Source organism: Haliotis rubra, unplaced genomic scaffold, assembly GCF_003918875.1.
Source record: "Haliotis rubra isolate DU_JTF1 unplaced genomic scaffold, ASM391887v1 Scf18, whole genome shotgun sequence".
Lineage (NCBI taxonomy): Eukaryota > Metazoa > Mollusca > Gastropoda > Lepetellida > Haliotidae > Haliotis > Haliotis rubra.
The window spans coordinates 2,622,167-2,638,749 of record NW_025765780.1 but is presented as its reverse complement, the minus strand read 5'-3'; the positions used below and the strand labels follow the sequence as shown (position 1 = coordinate 2,638,749).

Genomic DNA, 16,583 nt, shown 5'->3' with positions numbered 1-16,583 from the left:
GCCTCTGGTCCAGACCAGAAGAACCGTTAAATCTCTTCATCAAATTTGACACGTAGTGGACTGAATCTGTGTTATCTATCACGTGACGCACATAGCTGATACAATCACGAAGTGAAGCAAGTTAACTTGAAGTTAACTTATTTGTCAAGTTTAACCTGAGATTGTTTTTCTTGAGCAACAAGCAGTGACACCAAATAATTCCGTTCACATTCCGAAAACGTTCGCCAAAACAAAACCAGTGACGTTTCACGAGAGCTTGGTTTTGATTGGTAAATGTTGACAGCACGATCTTCACGGACCTGCCGCACGAATCCCTGACAACCACCACCTCACGTCATGGAAGCTGTTCGAGGTGAGTTGTCTTGAATCAGTCACATCATGAATGATAAAAAAGGACACCTCTTACAGTCCTGGGAGTACCATGTATATTTACGATTATGTAGTTATGGACGAAGTTAAATAGTCTTAATATACCAAGTTATACAACCTGTGAAGATCCGTGTCAGAATTGGTCTTCAGTAACCCACGCTTGTCGTAAGAGGCGACTAACGGGATCGGGTGGTCAGGCTCGCTGACTTGGTTGACATAAGTTAGCGTATCCCAGTTGCGTAGATCGATGCTCAGGCTATCGATAACTGGATTGTCTGGTCCAGACCTGACTTTTTACAGATCGCCGCCATCTCGCTGGAATATTGGTCAGTGGGGCGTTTACAACACACAAACAAACACACAAATAGCCATAAGATACAAACAAGGTCATTGAAGATAAAAATACATTTTTTCCTTCCGCAGCTGAATGAGATCGCACTGAGTATTATAGGTTAGTTACCAACACAATTCCAGAAATCACATCTAACAACGACAGGTATGATAGAACAGATCCGCACACACACACACACACACACACACACACACACACACACACACACACACACACACACACACACACACACACACACACGCACACGCACACGCACACACACAGAGAAAGAGAGACAGCGACAGATAAAGACAGGGACTGAGAGACAGGGACAGACAGAAGGATAGACAGAAGGATAGACAGAGACTCGTGAAAATGAAGTGACTCCTTTCTCAAATAGCTGTATCCGTCCCTGTCCCCATATGACAGCTCTGAACCACGACACGCCCACCCCATCGTTACACCAAGCAAGGCCCAGACCCGTTACAGCACCCGATCATTTCCTTTCACAATAACTAATCTGTTTTCTCTTCAGGCAAGTGTTTGCCCTCTATATGTCTCATATTTTACTTACAAGAACGCCCGATTGTTACTGTCACTATAGCTAGTCTTTCATAACAATGTTTACAAGTGTTGAAAGAGACTTTTAAATAGCGGGTGTTGCTTAACTTGTCTCGAGTAGTATACGGACACGCGTCACTGGTGTACATTTTTCATTTGCAGGTGTCCTAACGCTGGTGTTCACCTTGACTCTGGTAGGTACACAGGTCAAGGCCATATGGCACTACAACTCGACTGCAGCACAAATATACATGACATGTGACCTTTAGTGTGACCGTCGTGAAGATCTGCAGTTTCTGGCAAGATATGTTAAAGAAAGTACCTATTGCAACCGGGGCGGTGGGGTGGCGTAATGGTGAAAGTGTTGGCCCGAAGACCCGGGTTTGATTCAACACGTGGGTACAATGTGTCAAGGCCATCTCTCGTGTCCCCCGCCGTGATATTGCTGGAATATTGCTAAAAGCGGCGTACAACTAAACTCACTCACTCACCGAGTAGGCTGAACAATTTAATCATTACTTCCATCATTGTTACTATAGAATTGTCTGAACTCTGTCCAGATCGTCCAGGAGAGCTACGGTCGTGTTGATCCTGGCCAAGACTACATTACTCATGGTGAGTTTGAGGGGTTCTATCTTCTCGCTGGCTCGTACCAAAATAAGGTAGATGATGGTAGATCGTGTTGGCATTCCAACCTGCGAAGTCCGTACGGAAGGCAGACATTTAGAAACACGTTCTGAATTGCATCGTGTATTTACTTGCTAACAGTTCATCCGTTATTTATTTAAATGCGGTGAACTGCTGTCTGTGCTGTCTTTTCATTCTCTGTACAGACTATTTAGTAGCTTTTTTTTTGCAAAGAAACAGTGGGGTAGCCTAGTGGTTCAAGCGATCGCTGGACCGCCTCGGTGGTGTAGTGGTTAGAGCGTCCGCCCGGAGAGCGGAAGGTCGCGGGTTCGATCCCCGACCGCGTCATACCAAAAGACGTTAAAATATGGTACTTGTTGGTCCCTGCCTGGCGCTCGGCCTTAATGGGTACAACAGGAACTGGTCGCTCGTAGTCAGTATTCGTCACATGGCTGAAATATTGCCGATGTGACGTTAAATAATAACTCACTCACTCACTCGGAGTCAGTATAATGTGTCTGAGTGGGGTATTCATGCTTCACTGCGGCATGGTATCTCAGTGGGCTAGCACTATAAAACCAGCTTCAGTCTGAGCTAGTACAAGCAGCCGCACATACAGACACACGCATGCACGTCGTCATATGAGCGAAATATTCTCAAGCGCGACGTTAAACCCAATTTCACCTCACCTCAAGCGTTCGCTCGTCACGACCTGGGTTAGATTTCCCACATGGTTACAATGTGTAAAACCCATTTCTGGTGTCCCCCCGCCGTGATTTTGCTGGAATATTGCTAAAAGCCACGTAAAACCAAACTCACTCATTTCCTTTCAAAGAATCTATCCCCATTTCAATATTTAGCCACCAGATCCAATTGAACGAACGTTTACTTAATTTACGTGCATGATAGAATTGTGATATGGTCCATTATGAACGTAAGACATTTACAATTTAGTATCCCTGATATATTGAACAGAATATTCTCCATAGTGCAAGCCAGATGTCCCGAAGATGGATACAACGTAGCTACCCTCCATGTGCTGACTGATCTCGAGGGTACGCAACCGTACGCCCTGTGCAAAGATGGGCATATGTTTGCTTTCAGCAAAGATGACGTCGGTTCCTGGGGAATGAACCCTGTCCTTAAAGGCAACCCGAGAAAACAATGCGTCTTTAATGTGAGTATGAGAGTTCAAAAACGTCATCGTAAAAATGTGACCTGGTTATTCACGAAGACTGTCAGCTACGTTTATAACGAAATTAGGGGCGGTGGGGTAGCCTAGTGGTTAAGGCGTGCGTTCGTCATGCCAAAGACCCGGGTTCGATTCCCCACATGGGCACAATGTGTGAAGCCTATTTCTGGTGTCCCCCGCCGTGATATTGCTGGAATATTGCTAAAGGCGGCGTACAACTAAACACACTCACTATAACAAATGACGAGCTGCATTTTATGTCCCGGTCCTTATTTTCAAAGAAATGCGTATAAGGAACTTCGGATATAACGAACTAAGATAGTAGTCCCTTTGAGTTCCATATAACCGTAGTTTAGTCGATATGTATACTAAGTCAATGTTCCTACACCAGAGTGAGTGAGTGAGTGAGTGAGTTTAGTTTTACGCCGCACTCCTACACCAGAACTGAGCTGGTTCGTTCAATATGAGAATGCAACAAGCTTAGATTGATAGTTGAGCACAACACACTTTTCAACCTTATTGTAGAGGGCAAAGGGCGCCAAGTGGTCACAAATACACAATTACGAACCAGTATGGTGTAGGGCAGAGTTCGAATCCCATATCCGTATAATTATAGTTAAGGAATAAACTCCGAGGACTCGCCAATATTCGCGCGGCTGGTTGAGTCCGAGGCCGTTAGGCCGAGGACCCACCCAGCCACGCGAATATTGCCGAGTCTGAGGAGTTATTGCGCTTAAACTTAAAATCATACATATTGGCGCCCTAGTTTCGCAACTCTTGCACCCGAACACAGCAATATAAATATTGGCGTCCTACATCTGGGTAGCACGGTATGCACGATACACACGCTATGAACACGCTCTACTGTGCACGTGAAAGCGTATTGGAGGGATACAAAACAAACGAAATATTTTATTGCATCCATTTCACCAGATGTTTTCAACCATGTCAGGCGAATGGGGTTCTTTATGCAATGTCTTTGTCACTCAACATTAATACATTTTCCGAAGCAATTGAATGGAAGTGTATCGAGTGTCAATTTTAATATCACTCTGAAAGGGGACAAAAATCATGTAGATACAGTTGGAAATAGTTCTGCGGATGAGGAATTGCTGCTTGAGTCGCAAAACCTAGAATGGGAATTTGACCAAATGAATAGTTCAGCAGATGATGAACTGATGCTTGCTGCTCAGCAGATAGAAAAAGAAAGTGAACAAACAGCTACCAAACGTTTTGGCAACCCTCTGTTTCTGAATATCAAAGCTTGGAAAATCTCTAAAAAAAATAAAAATACAGAAAAGAAAAGCAGTGGGCAGTGCGGATTTTCGATTCCTGGCAACGTGAAAGGGATGGGTTTGAATCCCAGTTAGGCAGCAAATTATTAAGTATTTATGATGAAGATCTGAATAGGACGCTGAGTCTGTTTGTCACAGCAGTAAGGAACCAAAGGAGTGAGTGAGTTTAGTTTTACGCCGCACAGCAATATTCCAGCTATATGGCGGCGGTCTGTAAATAATCGAGTCTGGACCTGACAACCCATTGATCAACAGCATGAGCATCGATCTGCGCAATTAGGAACCGATGATTTGTCAACCAATGACTGACTGAGTTTAGTTTTACGCCGCTTTTAGCAATATTCCAGCAATATCACGGCGGGGGACACCAGAAATGGGCTTAACACATTGTGGGAGTCGGGTTTGCTTGGGGATGACACCCCGGAAAAGTTGCTTGAAACCGCTATTTATTTGAATGGGCCGTTGTCCATATAGACTTGACCAAAAGTACATGTCATTGAGGTGAGTGAATAATATGGTGATTAGTTAAAATCTTAAAATTAAAAAAAAATGAAATTCATATCGTTTTACAAAAATAGTTTGTTTAAAAAAAACATGACGACGGCTACAGTGCAGCTTGTATGCAATGTATGTACAACTTGACTGCAGGCCAGTGGGTTGTGATGACTGGGGAATCGAACCCGCGCTGCAGGCACTTTAACCACTAGGCTACCTCACCGCCCATATACGTAATTAATAAGTGAGGTGGCCTAGTGGTTACAGTGCCTGCGGTGCGGGTTCGATTCCCCGCAAAGGCACAATGTGTAAAGCCCATGCTTTGTGTCCCCCACCATTATACTGCTGCAATTCAAGTGCTAAAACTATACACTGCGTTGTGGAACGTAATGGTGCTAAAGTGACATTTGACAAGTAATAAATGGATGAAAACATTGAGTTTGTTTCTGTATTTCAGTACAGGGGGTATTACTGTTCTGATTTAGCGTTAGGACCGGGTCAGTAATAGGGCGCCAGTATTTGAAAGTAGGGCGCCAATACACGCGATAAAATCGCCAATATACGAAGCTAGGTCGCCAATAAACGAAAGATACGGGCTTCCCATTCCATGCTTATTGGAGGGATATGTCGTGTAATGGAGGCAATTTTAGGTTTAATTATTTTTCCTGGTCCGCTGACACGGCCGTTTCACCGTTTCACGGAGTGATAAGACCCGTGAAGATCCGGGTTAGAATTGGTCTTCAGTAACCCACGCTTGTCGTAAGAGGCGACTAACGGGGTCGGTTGGTCAGGCTCGCTGACTTGGTTGACACATGGCATCGTATCCCAATTGCGCAGATCGATGCTCATGCTGTTGATCACTGGATTGTCTGGTCCAGATTATTTACCGCCACCATTTTGCTGGAATATTGCTGAGTGGGACGTAAAACTGAACTCACTAAGTTATAATGTCTTTGATAATGACTGGCTCTTATTGCAGAGGAAAGATGACAGTCAGACTTATGTTCTTCACGTGTACGTCCCCCTCACCGGCGGCATCATCATCAGAGAAGAGGCCCCAAAGGTCATCACCTGCACCTACGACAACTACGGGGAGCGCGAAAGCCCGAAATCGAAATTTTCAGACAGGTGTGTTGAATGATGTATTTATAGTAAGAATTGCAACAAGATATTCAACTACGGCTGTTGATGCCTCTGATCGGGCATTACCACGTCAGTTAAACACCACTTGCCAATTAAGGGAACACTCAGACACAGACACAGAGACACACAGACACAGAGACACACAGACACAGAGACACACAGACACAGACACAGACACAGAGACTCAGACACTCAGACTCACTCAGATTCAGACACAGATTCAGACAGATTCAGACACTCACAGACACAGACTCAGACACTCAGACTCAGACTCACACAGACACAGACACAGACACACACTCAGACACAGACACAGACACTCAGACACAGACACAGACACTCAGACACAGACACAGACACTCAGACTCAGACACAGACACAGACACACACACTCAGACACACACACAGACTCAGACACACACTCACTCACACTATCATATCCCGTTAGTGACTCATAGGCAAAAGTTATTGTGACATGGAAACTTTTGATTGGTAGTCTTTTGAATGTATTTGAGGTTTGAACCTGAGAAAGAGAACTAAAATGATCGACGCAGAGTTTATTTCCGTTTGTAGGCCCATGTACAAAAGTATATACAATTCATATATACATATGCATGGTAATTGACAGGTAAACGTGTATTACTAGTGCAGCTTCATTAATAAACTTTGCACGTTTAATCAGAATATTCACATGTGCGGTCAATAATTTATGGAATTTACAAATAGTTGGTAAAGAATTCCACTTTGGAGTATACTTCTTTCTTAAAGAAACATATGCATCACATTCCAAAATGAAGTGACCGCCTCCGTGGTGTAGTGGTTAGAGCGTCCGCCCGGAGAGCGTAAGGTCGGGTTCGATCCCCGACCGCGTCATACCAAAAGACGTTAAAATATGGTACTTGTTGGTCCCTGCCTGACGCTCGGCATTAATGAGTACAACAAGGACTGGTCGGCTCGGAGTCAGTATAATGTGTCTGAGTGGGGTATTCATGCTTCACTGCGGCATGGTATCTTAGTGGGCTACCACTATAAAACCAGCTTAAGTCTGGTCTAGTACAAGCAGCCGCACATACACATACACACGCATGCACGTCGTCATATGAGCGAAATATTCTCAAGCACGACGTTAAACCCAATTTCACCTCATTTCAAATATGAAGTGAAACTCATTTTCAATTATACTATTATTATTACACATTCTACATATTCTATTTATAAAAAAATGTTCTTTTTGTCTAACATTACAACGTAAAGGAAGCTCATTTAATCTTAAACATAAGTATCTTCTTACTTCCCTACTATTAATATTTGATACATAATATTCAACTGTATACAATGATATAATAAACTTATAATGTACAAGTCTCGATGAAGCATTAATATTGCTAAAAATGTTTTTTTGTCCACAATCTTCTAATCTCTGCTGAAATAACGACAAAAAACATGAGATATCTCCAATATCTTGACTAACCCACGCATATCCAAAACCATACATATTCAATAATAACCTAAAACAAGAAGCCCACGTGTTCCTTCCAATATAATCTAGATTCTTAATGTAAAGATAACATTGTTTGGGGTAGCGAGTGTCAGGCATTCTTAACACTAACGGGATCGGATAGTCAGACTCACTGTGACACATGTCATCGTACCCCAATTGCGTAGATCGATGTTCATGTTGTTGATCACTGTCTTATCTTGTTCAGATTCGAATAATTACAGACCGTCGCCATGCAGCTGGAATATTGCTGAATGGGGCGTAAAACTAAACTCACTCCGTTTAATGCCGTCTTAAGTGCAGAAAAACACATATTCTTCGTTCTGGAACACGTTCGTCAGGCAACGCCTCAGGGAAACGCCTGGAGAGCTATAGATGTATTCGAACCACGCTCCTCCATCACAGGTTCCACCCACCGACCAATACAGCCCATACTAACAGTGTATGTGCAACTACGTCAAAGTGGCAAGAAGCCCACTCCGATGGTCAATTCTGACGCCACAACATTGACATCTCCAAAGGAGCAGACGACACGTCTCTCAAGTTGAACAGTACTTATCTTAATCATATCAATCTTAATGTGTTACCCTGGCCAACACGATCCCCTGATTTGTCATCCATTGAACGCGTATGTGATGAAATGAGGCAACGTCACCCGAATAGTCCAGCAACGCTGCAGGAACTCAAATCAATCCTCGGATATGAAATGATTTTCCCCAGGACTTTCATGGACGTTTAGCGGCGTCGGTGATGGGGACGGTACCAATGCACAAGGTGGACACTGGCTACTGCCCATCTGAACTTGGTTGTTAACAACCCCCTCTTGTGTCGTGGGACCCGTGAAGATCCGGGGTAGAATAGGTCTTCAGCAACCCATGTGCTTGCCATAAAAGGCGACTATGCTTGTCGTAAGAGGCGACTATGCTTGTCGTAAGAGGCGACTAACGGGATCGGGTGGTCAGTTTCGCTGACTTGGTTGACACATGTCATCGGTTCCCAATTGCGCAGATCGATGCTCATGCTGTTGCTCACTGGATTGTCTGGTCCAGACTCGATTATTTACAGACCGCCGCCATATAGCTGGGATATTGCGGAGTGCGGCGTAAAACTAAACTCACTCACTCACTCTTGTGTCGTGGCCTATCTGCATATGCCAGGTGCTCTGTTCTGTTGCAGCAGTTGTTTGTGTGTCACTTTTGCCTTTGAGTATATTTAATTTTACGAAAATCGTTTTTCACTTGCGAAATTCAAATCCCCAGGAAGGCAAAAGAATGAATTCTTCCTGAATTCGACACGTAAGGGACTTTATGAAAGTCACTAAATGTTTTCTAGTTTATTCCTTCACGTTAGAATAAGGGTTTCGTATAGAACCTATGCAGTGTATATAGATATGATTCGGCTGCTTTTGGTCAAATAGATGGGCAAGGATATAATGTTTTAAACTTTATAAAAATTTAATCAGGATCAATGGGGGCGGATGGATAGCCAAGTGGTTCAAGCGTTCGCTTTAAACGCCGCCGACACAGGTTCGAATTCCCACATGGATACAATGTAAGAAGCCCATTTCTAGTGGCCCCGCCGTTATAATGCTGGAATACTGCTAAAAGCGGCGTAAAAACATACTCACTCACTGTTCTGCAGCAAGCAGCCGTTGGTTGGGATTCTATCAAACCAAGGGAGGTATGCCAAGTCGAAAATAGACGTATATCTGACTGATGTCCAACAGAAGAGGCTAGTCGGCAAAATCCGATTGGGACGATACATTCAGCTACGGGCAGAGCTTATCGGTGAGTTACATATATTTCCATTTTTTTCGTCAAAAGTATGAAATTCAGTTAATTCAAGTTGAACTTCAGCCAACGAAATGAGTCATTTTGCGACAAGGCCGGTTGCCTGTGACTAAAGCTGTCGTTCGTCTCGCCGAAGGATGCAATGTGTAAAGCGTATTTTCGGTGTCCACCGCCGTGATACTGCGGGTATATTGTTTAAAGCGGCGTTAAAAGATATTCACTCGCTCCCACTACTAGCGTTAGCCTAGTGGTTCAAGCGTTCGCTCGTCACGCCGAAGACCCGGGTTAGATTCCCCACATGGGTACAATGTGTGCATCCCATTGCTGGAGTGCCCCTCCGTGATATTGCTGAAAGCGGCGTAAAACTAAACTCACTCACTATTAACTCATTTCACTGGATGACGGCATGGTCAGCTTTCTTTTAAAGAATTATTAATTATTTCATGGACTTTTTCTCAACAGGAAACTACAGCGACGAAGTTGGCCTTCAGGCAATCGGGTGCCAAGCGGAAGGAATGTTTGGCTCGTATGAAGTGCTTATAGCAGGGTGGGTAATATTTTCGTCAACCTATGTGGCGTGTGTGTTGTGTGTTAAACTCCGCATTACTCCGGCTATACCATGGCGGTCTGTACCCGTGAAGATCCGTGTTAAAATTGGTCTTCAGGAACCCATGCTTGTCGTAAGAGGCGACTAACACGATCGGGTTGTCAGGCTCGCTGACTTGGTTGACACATGTCATCGTATCCAAATTGCGTAGATCGATGCTCATGTCGTCGATCGCTGGGTTGTCTGGTCCAGACTCGAACATGGACAGACCACCGTCAGTTGCAGGCGGCGATAAAAAAACAATGTTTATTGAAACACCCATGACCTGTCCGTTCAGACGTGTCCCCGAAATTGCATTTACAGCGCTGTGTAACACAAATCTGTCAACAGCCCAACACTGATCATGTTTTCTCATGTGCTAATTGTAGTTGCGGCGACGGTGCGATAATCAAGAAGACCCAAGGCTTCACCGCCAAAGGCCGGACGACCGCGAGCCCTTACTTCAGGGCTTTCAAACTGGTCGGAAGTTCAAGAATGAACTTCCGCTGTACGTTCATAATCTGTGAGAAAAATTGCGATGGGGTGAGTTATTTTTTTCTCAGATGCGACTTCTGTTTGGCTGACCTGGTATCAGGCTATGTTGCTGGACCAACGTGATACTGGGATCTGTTGCTGGGCCCGACATGATATTGTCGCTAGGTCCACATGATACTGGGCCCATACTGGGCTCTGCCAGTGGGCCCGACATGATACTGCAGTGTGGGCTCTGTCGCTAGGTCCACATGATACTGGGCCCGACATGATACTGGGCTCTGCCACTGGGCCCGACGTGACACTGGGCTCTGTTGCTGGGCCCACGTGATACTGGGCTCTGCCACTGGGCCCGACGTGACACTGGGCTCTGTTGCTGGGCCCACGTGATACTGGGCTCTGTTGCTGGGCCCACGTGATACTGGGCTCTGTTGCTGGGCCCACGTGATACTGGGCTCTGTTGCTGGGCCCACGTGATACTGGGCTCTGTTGCTGGGCCCACGTGATACTGGGCTCTGTTGCTGGGCCCACGTGATACTGGGCTCTGTTGCTGGGCCCATGGACACTGGACTCTGTTGCTGGGCCCACGTGACACTGGGCTCTGTTGCTGGGCCCACGTGATACTTGGCTCTGTTGCTGGGTCGACGTGATACTGGGCTCTGTTGCTGGGCCGACGTGATACTGGGCTCTGTTGCTGGGCCGACGTGATACTGGGCTCTGTTGCTGGATCGACGTGATACTGGGCTCTGTTGCTGGGCCCACGTGATACTGGGCTCTGTTGCTGGGCCGTCGTGATACTGGGCTCTGTTGCTGGGCCGTCGTGATACTGGGCTCTGTTGCTGGGCCGTCGTGATACTGGGCTCTGTTGCTGGGCCGTCGTGATGCTGGGCTCTGTTGCTGGGCCCACGTGATGCTGGGCTCTGTTGCTGGGCCCACGTGATGCTGGGCTCTGTTGCTGGGCCCACGTGATACTGGGCTCTGTTGCTGGGCCCACGTGATACTGGGCTCTGTTGCTGGGCCCACGTGATACTGGGCCCGACGTGATACTGGGCTCTGTTGCTGGGCAGACGTGATACTGGGCTCTGTTGTTGGTCCGACGTGATACTGGGCTCTGCCACTGGGCCCGACATGACACTGGGCTCTGTTGTTGGTCCGACGTGATACTGGGCTCTGCCACTGGGCCCTGTTGACATGACACTGGGCTCTGTTGCTGGGCCGACGTGACACTGGGCTCTGTTGCTGGGCCCACGTGACACTTGGCTCTGTTGCTGGTCGACGTGATACTGGGCTCTGTTGCTGGGCCGACGTGATACTGGGCTCTGTTGCTGGGTCGACGTGATACTGGGCTCTGTTGCTGGGCCGACGTGATACTGGGCTCTGTTGCTGGATCGACGTGATACTGGGCTCTGTTGCTGGGCCCACGTGATACTGGGCTCTGTTGCTGGGTCGACGTGACACTGGGCTCTGTTGCTGGGCCCACGTGATACTGGGCTCTGTTGCTGGGCCCGACGTGATACTGGGCTCTGTTGCTGGGCCGACGTGATACTGGGCTCTGTTGCTGGGCCCACGTGATACTGGGCTCTGTTGCTGGGCCCACGTGATACACTGGGCTCTGTTGCTGGGCCCACGTGATACTGGGCTCTGTTGCTGGGCCCACGTGATACTGGGCTCTGTTGCTGGGCCCACGTGATACTGGGCTCTGTTGCTGGGCCCACGTGACACTGGGCTCTGATTGGGCTGGGCCCGACGTGACACTGGGCTCTGTTGCTGGGCCCACGTGACACTGGGCTCTGTTGCTGGGCCAACGTGACACTGGACTCTGTTGCTGGGCCGACGTGATACTGGGCTCTGTTGCTGGGCCCGACGTGACACTGGGCTCTGTTACTGGGCAGATGTGACACTGGGCTCTGTTGTTGGTCCGACGTGATACTGGGCTCTGTTGCTGGACCGACGTGATACTGGGCTCTGTTGCTGGGCCGACGTGATACTGGGCTCTGTTGCTGGGCCCACGTGATACTGGGCTCTGTTGCTGGGCCCACGTGATACTGGGCTCTGTTGCTGGATCGACGTGATACTGGGCTCTGTTGCTGGGCCCACGTGATACTGGGCTCTGTTGCTGGGGGCCTCTGTTGCTGGGCCCACGTGATACTGTTTGGCTCTGTTGCTGGGCCCACGTGACACTGGGCTCTGTTGCTGGGCCCACGTGATACTGTGGTCTGCCGCTGGGCCCGACGTGACACTGGGCTCTGTTGCTGGGGCCAACGTGACACTGGGCTCTGCCGCTGGGGCCAACGTGACACTGGGCTCTGCCGCTGGGACCAACGTGACACTGGGCTCTGCCGCTGGGACCAACGTGACACTGGGCTCTGCCACTGGGCCCCACATGATACTGGGCCTGACATGACACTGGGCTCTGTTGCTGGGCCCACGTGATACTGGGCTCTGTTGCTGGGCCCACGTGATACTGGGCTCTGATGCTGGGCCCACTGGATACTCTGTTGCTGGGCCCACGTGATACTGGGCTCTGTTGCTGGGCCCACGTGATACTGGGCTCTGTTGCTGGGCCCACGTGACACTGGGCTCTGCCGCTGGGCCGACGTGACACTGCTCTGCTGGGCCCACGTGATACTGTGCTCTGTTGCTGGGCCCACGTGATACTGTGCTCTGCCACTGAGCCCGAGATGACACTGGGCTCTGCCACTGGGGCCAACGTGACACTGGGCTCTGCCACTGGGGCCAACGTGACACTGGGCTCTGCCACTGGGGCCAACGTGACACTGGGCTCTGCCACTGGGGCCAACGTGACACTGGGCTCTGCCACTGGGCCCGACATGACACTGGGCTCTGTTGCTGGGCCGACGTGATACTGGGCTCTGCCACTGGGGCCAACGTGACACTGGTCTATGTTACCAGCCCGGTCATTTCCTCCGCAGTTCGCTGTGCAGTAATCCATCCCCTGGGTGCACCGGAAACCTGTGATCGTGGGTTCAGATCTGTTTTCCCCGCTCAGGTTTCTCGGTTTGTCAGGGCCATGCTCGTGGGCAACACAAAAGCTGGACGCTGAACCCTTTCTCGGCTGTCATGTCAAGCTGTAACTGAAACATTTTTCGATGTGCGTCAAACCCAGCTCACTCACTCACTCACTCTCTTCTGTCGCTGCAATAGGCTGTAGTGTTATTTGATTCTCATGAGTCTATGATCTCGTATACTTGAACTATTCGGAATGAAACCGTATATTTTAAACATAAGTGAGGACAATTACTGAATTTACGTCATATCATGACGAATAACATGATCAGTTTGTGCATCACTATATATAAGTTCCAAGTATCGTTTCTGGTATCTCGTTCAATTTATAAAATGGGCGAAGTCATATTTACTCACGATCACAAATCAGATCATTTCTATTGGAGTAGGGGGCGGTGGGGTAGCCTGGTGGTTAAAGCGTTCGCTCGTCACGCTGAAGACCCGGGTTCGATTCCCCACATGGGTACAATGTGTGAAGCTCATTTCTGGTGTCCCCCGCCGTGATATTGCTGGAATATTGCTAAAAGCGGCGTAAAACCAAACTCACTCACTCATTCTATTGGAGTAGAACATAGAACCCTTTTTCTTTATCTCTTTTTTTGGACATATAACACGATCAAATTCAGAGATGATTGAAATAACTGAAAAGACACAGAATAAAATTAAGTTAGCTAAAATTTCAACATGTGTCCCAAAAAATCGTCATTTTGTTTCTTGTAAATTGTTTGCCATTGTCTCTATCCCCAACGTGTACAGTTATAGAGAGGTCTTGCTGTGTCACGGGCCTTTTTCAAGTTCGTACCGCCTGACATTTTTACTAAAATGACTTATGTTTTCTACCCAGAGCTCCTGTCACTACGTGGAAAACCCACTGACGGCGTCTGGAGGAGGTTTGTGAACATAACGGTAACTAATTTCACCATCAATGTAACAGAAAACTTGGATCAATTACCCGTGAAGGTCCGGGTTAAAATGAACCTTCAGTAACCCATGCTTGTAAGGGGCGACTAACGGGATCGGGTAGTCAGGCTCGCTGGCTTGGTTGACACATGTCATCGGTTCCCAATTGCGCAGATCGATGCTCATGCTGTTGGTCACTGGATTGTCTGGTCCAGACTCGATTATTTACAGACCGCTGACATATAGCTGGAATATTGCTGAGTGCGGCGTAAAACTAACCCCACTCACTTGGATCAATTAGTCTCGGCTTCTCATTCTGTGTCTGAATTTGTGGACCCGTGAAGATCCGGGGTAGAATAGGTTATCAGCTACCCATGTGCTTGTCGTAAGAGGCGACTAACGGGATCGGATGGTCAGGCTCGCTGGCTTGGTTGACACATGTCATCTGTTCCCAATTGCGCAGATCGATGCTCATGCTGATGATCACTGGATTGTCTGGTCCAGACTCGATTATTTACAGACCGCCGCCATATAGCTGGGATATTGCCGAGTGCGGCGTAAAACTAAACTCACTCACTGAATTTGTGCCTTGTGTCTCGTGTTGTTTCATGTCTCGTGTGGGGCGGTGGTGTAGCCTAGTGGTTAAAGCGTTCACTCGCCACGCCAAAGACCCGGGTTCGAGTCCCCACATCGATACAATGTGTAAAGCTCATTTCTGGTGTCCCCTGCCGTGATATTGCGTCAATATTGCTAAAAGAGGCTTAAAACCAAACTCACTCATGTCCCGTGTTGACTCTTCCTGATGAATCTCGTATCCTGATGTCTTTCGGCGTATTGTCTCGCCAGTCGGGAGGTGTGTCGTGGTGTCTCGTCTCGTGTATGGGTGTGATGTGTCATGCACTATGGTCGTGATATCTTGGTGTCTTGTGTTGCGGTGTCTTATGTCGTGTTGTCTGGTTGTCTTACGGTGTCTTGTCGTGGTGTCCTATCATCGTGTCTTGTGTCATGTCGTGTCTTGTGTCATCTCGTGGTGTCTTGTGTCATGTCGTGTCTTGTGTCATCTCGTGGTGTCTTGTGTCATGTCGTGTCTTGTGTCCTGTCGTGGTGTCTTGTCCTGTCGTGTTGTCTTGTGTCATGTCGTGGTGTCTTGTCCTGTCGTCTGGTCAAGTGTCTTTTTGTGTCCTGTCGTAGTGTTTTTAGGTGTCGTCTTGTGTCGTGTCGCCTTGTTGTGTCGTGTCTGGTCAACGAGGTGCGTCTCATCTCGTCTCGTCGTTGAGTGTCTCGTGTTGATGCGTCTCGTTGGAATTCTGCTGCAGCTTTTGAAATAGTTGTTCGTGCTGGGTCGTTGTCACGGGTATGACGTATATACACAAGGAACGTTTCTATCATCGTATCCCAACTGCATAGATCGATGCTCACGTCGTCAATCACTGGATTGTCTGGTCCAGACTTGATTGCCATATAGCTGGAATACTGGACATTGTGGAAGGTCAAAGCGACTAGAAGCACATGTCTTGGTACTTCTGCTCTTTATGCTGCAAGGGGCGGTGGGGTAGCCTAATGGTTAAAGCGTTCGCTCGTCATGCTGAAGACCCGGTTTTAATCCCCCACATGGTTACAATGTGTGAGGCCCATTTGTGGTGTCTCCCACCGCTAAAAGGGGCGTAAAATCATACTCACTGTTTTCTTTTTCAGGAGGCCGAAAATGACTCGGACCATCGACGTCATCCGTTGCCTGCGTTGGATCATTTCATGGCCTCGTGTTGCTATTCTCATGCTCCGTGCTGTCGTTGTTGCAATCTGTTTTGTTTGTGGAGTCGACCAATTGTTAGACGAAACCTTAGAAAATATATAAACATGTGTGGTGAAAACTCAACTACGTTTTCTCTTCTTTTGAAACAATGTATTTTTTTCGAGTTCCCCTTCTCCCAACCTGAAATTTCTTTCCCACGTAAACTAGTAAAGCCTTCAGGAGTCACACCAAGGTAGTTCTGCCCCGTCCAAAAAATAATTGTATAACTGGCTCGAACGGGATTGAACGTGTTACGTTTGTAAAAATTACGATGCTATAGTCCGTTTGGGTTCAATTGAGAACGACGAAGGATTAAATATCTCGATAAAGGGATAAGTGCACAAAACATAAATAAGACACATGGTCCTGAAACCTCTGTACCCAACAGGATCTGAAATCTGACGTTTTATGATCGATCGCGGAAAAAGTTGTTTAAGAAACTATCATGTGCTATTTTCACGCTTCACATCGAGGGATGACAAGGG

At 47.5% G+C, this 16,583-nt stretch overlaps 1 protein-coding gene across 3 annotated transcripts; it reads left to right on the top strand.

The window, feature by feature from the left end:
- The first annotated feature begins 226 nt into the window (after positions 1-226).
- Positions 227-16,182, top strand: LOC124273371 (vitelline envelope sperm lysin receptor-like). 3 transcript variants are annotated; one of them, XM_046708609.1, is made up of 11 exons: positions 352-423; positions 793-820; positions 1,424-1,455; positions 1,822-1,876; positions 2,878-3,065; positions 5,850-5,998; positions 9,153-9,298; positions 9,764-9,848; positions 10,277-10,430; positions 14,251-14,296; positions 16,002-16,182. In XM_046708609.1, exons 1-11 carry the CDS (start codon positions 379-381, stop codon positions 16,013-16,015), a joined length of 942 nt encoding a protein of 313 aa, XP_046564565.1. In that variant the 5' UTR covers positions 352-378; the 3' UTR covers positions 16,016-16,182. The 3 variants fall into 3 exon arrangements, with proteins under 3 accessions (XP_046564567.1, XP_046564565.1, XP_046564566.1); XM_046708610.1 differs by having other exon boundaries at positions 357-423; positions 14,251-14,312; XM_046708611.1 differs by lacking the exon at positions 793-820 and having other exon boundaries at positions 227-352.
- Positions 16,183-16,583: the final 401 nt, after the last annotated feature.

What these genes read in the sequence shown, in the direction of transcription:
- LOC124273371 (XM_046708609.1), top strand. Translation starts at nt 379, where the DNA reads ATGAATGATAAAAAAGGACACCTCTTACAGTCCTGGGAGTACCAT. An exon ending in GAAAACAATGCGTCTTTAAT is followed by an intron (nt 3,066 to 5,849) that starts GTGAGTATGAGA and finishes CTCTTATTGCAG; the next exon opens with AGGAAAGATGACAGTCAGAC. An exon ending in GTGAGAAAAATTGCGATGGG is followed by an intron (nt 10,431 to 14,250) that starts GTGAGTTATTTT and finishes TTTTCTACCCAG; the next exon opens with AGCTCCTGTCACTACGTGGA.